At 44.7% G+C, this 2,500-nt stretch overlaps 2 protein-coding genes across 2 annotated transcripts in view; both read right to left on the bottom strand.

The window, feature by feature from the left end:
* The window catches only part of LOC137631216 (IQ motif and SEC7 domain-containing protein 2-like), a 374,957-nt gene that overhangs the window by 345,486 nt on the left and 26,971 nt on the right, over positions 1-2,500 (bottom strand). The window lies entirely within an intron of this gene.
* The window catches only part of LOC137631414 (fap1 adhesin-like), a 2,910-nt gene continuing 895 nt past the window's right edge, over positions 486-2,500 (bottom strand). The window contains exon 2 of the mRNA XM_068363181.1: positions 486-2,487. Within this exon, the coding sequence (XP_068219282.1) occupies positions 486-2,487 (2,002 nt within the window). The remainder of the gene's footprint in view (positions 2,488-2,500) is intronic.

The following is a 2,500-nucleotide window of genomic DNA, read 5'->3' as shown; positions in this document are numbered from 1 at the left end:
TGTGTGTGTGTGTGTGTGTGTGTGAGGCGCGAGTGTACCAATGCATAAGCGTTATTACTCATCAGTAATTACACAAACAAATCAACGTCTAAATGGCTATCTACCCATAAACCTGTGAGTTACTGCCACTCAATAATCTCCCCGCCGTTACATTACGCTTAACAACGTAACATTACATCAAAAACCAAATTTGAAATATTCAATTGGAATACCAATGTCCCTCCCACCAGCGCTATGGGGATTACTATGTACTTTCACTTCGCTTCAAAAACAATATTCAAAGCTCGTAAATCCGTTAATTTATTTGTTAAAAGGTTTTCACTACTTTAGCGACGCTCTCCCAAGTATGCAATATGAATGACGGGAGCTCTGGTCAATTATTACCCCGCTTTGCATGACGGCCGAGTTAACAGAAGATTTGGCATTGACGGTTGATGATGGATGTGACCGTTCACAGCCATACAGTAGCTTGGGATGGGGTCAGGTTATTTCTGCATGGGATCTTTAACTGTATATGACAGGGACTGGATGACGGGATTTTGAACTGTATATGACAGGGACTGGATGACGGGATTTTGAACTGTGTATGACAGGGACTGGATGACGGGATTTTGAACTGTGTATGACAGGGACTGGATGACGGGATTTTGAACTGTGTATGACAGGGACTGGATGACGGGATTTTGAACTGTGTATGACAGGGACTGGATGACGCGATTTTGAACTGTATATGACAGGGACTGGATGACGGGATTTTCAACTGTATATGACAGGGACTGGATGACGGGATTTTCAACTGTATATGACAGGGACTGGATGACGGGATTTTCAACTGTATATGACAGGGACTGGATGACGGGATTTTCAACTGTATATGACAGGGACTGGATGACGGGATTTTCAACTGTATATGACAGGGACTGGATGACGGGATTTTCAACTGTATATGACAGGGACTGGATGACGGGATTTTCAACTGTATATGACAGGGACTGGATGACGGGATTTTCAACTGTATATGACAGGGACTGGATGACGGGATTTTCAACTGTATATGACAGGGACTGGATGACGGGATTTTGAACTGTGTATGACAGGGACTGGATGACGGGATTTTGAACTGTATATGACAGGGACTGGATGACGGGATTTTGAACTGTGTATGACAGGGACTGGATGACGGGATTTTGAACTGTGTATGACAGGGACTGGATGACGGGATTTTGAACTGTGTATGACAGGGACTGGATGACGCGATTTTGAACTGTATATGACAGGGACTGGATGACGGGATTTTGAACTGTGTATGACAGGGACTGGATGACGCGATTTTGAACTGTGTATGACAGGGACTGGATGACGGGATTTTGAACTGTGTATGACAGGGAGTGGATGACGCGATTTTGAACTGTGTATGACAGGGACTGGATGACGGGATTTTCAACTGTATATGACAGGGAGTGGATGACGGGATTTTGAACTGTGTATGACAGGGACTGGATGACGGGATTTTCAACTGTATATGACAGGGAGTGGATGACGGGATTTTGAACTGTGTATGACAGGGACTGGATGACGGGATTTTCAACTGTATATGACAGGGAGTGGATGACGCGATTTTGAACTGTGTATGACAGGGACTGGATGACGGGATTTTCAACTGTGTATGACAGGGAGTGGATGACGCGATTTTGAACTGTATATGACAGGGACTGGATGACGGGATTTTGAACTGTGTATGACAGGGAGTGGATGACGGGATTTTGAACTGTGTATGACAGGGACTGGATGACGGGATTTTCAACTGTATATGACAGGGACTGGATGACGGGATTTTGAACTGTGTATGACAGGGACTGGATGACGGGATTTTCAACTGTATATGACAGGGAGTGGATGACGGGATTTTGAACTGTGTATGACAGGGACTGGATGCCGGGATTTTCAACTGTATATGACAGGGAGTGGATGACGGGATTTTGAACTGTGTATGACAGGGACTGGATGACGGGATTTTCAACTGTATATGACAGGGACTGGATGACGGGATTTTCAACTGTATATGACAGGGACTGGATGACGGGATTTTCAACTGTATATGACAGGGAGTGGATGACGGGATTTTCAACTGTATATGACAGGGACTGGATGACGGGATTTTCAACTGTATATGACAGGGACTGGATGACGGGATTTTCAACTGTATATGACAGGGACTGGATGACGGGATTTTCAACTGTATATGACAGGGACTGGATGACGGGATTTTCAACTGTATATGACAGGGACTGGATGACGGGATTTTCAACTGTATATGACAGGGACTGGATGACGGGATTTTCAACTGTATATGACAGGGACTGGATGACGGGATTTTCAACTGTATATGACAGGGACTGGATGACGGGATTTTGAACTGTATATGACAGGGACTGGATGACGCGATTTGAACTGTATATGACAGGGACTGGATGACGGGATTTTGAACTGTATATGACAG

The sequence above is a fragment of the Palaemon carinicauda genome, chromosome 39 (genome assembly GCF_036898095.1).
Source record: "Palaemon carinicauda isolate YSFRI2023 chromosome 39, ASM3689809v2, whole genome shotgun sequence".
NCBI lineage: Eukaryota > Metazoa > Arthropoda > Malacostraca > Decapoda > Palaemonidae > Palaemon > Palaemon carinicauda.
Note: the sequence above shows the minus strand (reverse complement) of the source record. Positions and strands in the feature narration are given on the sequence as shown.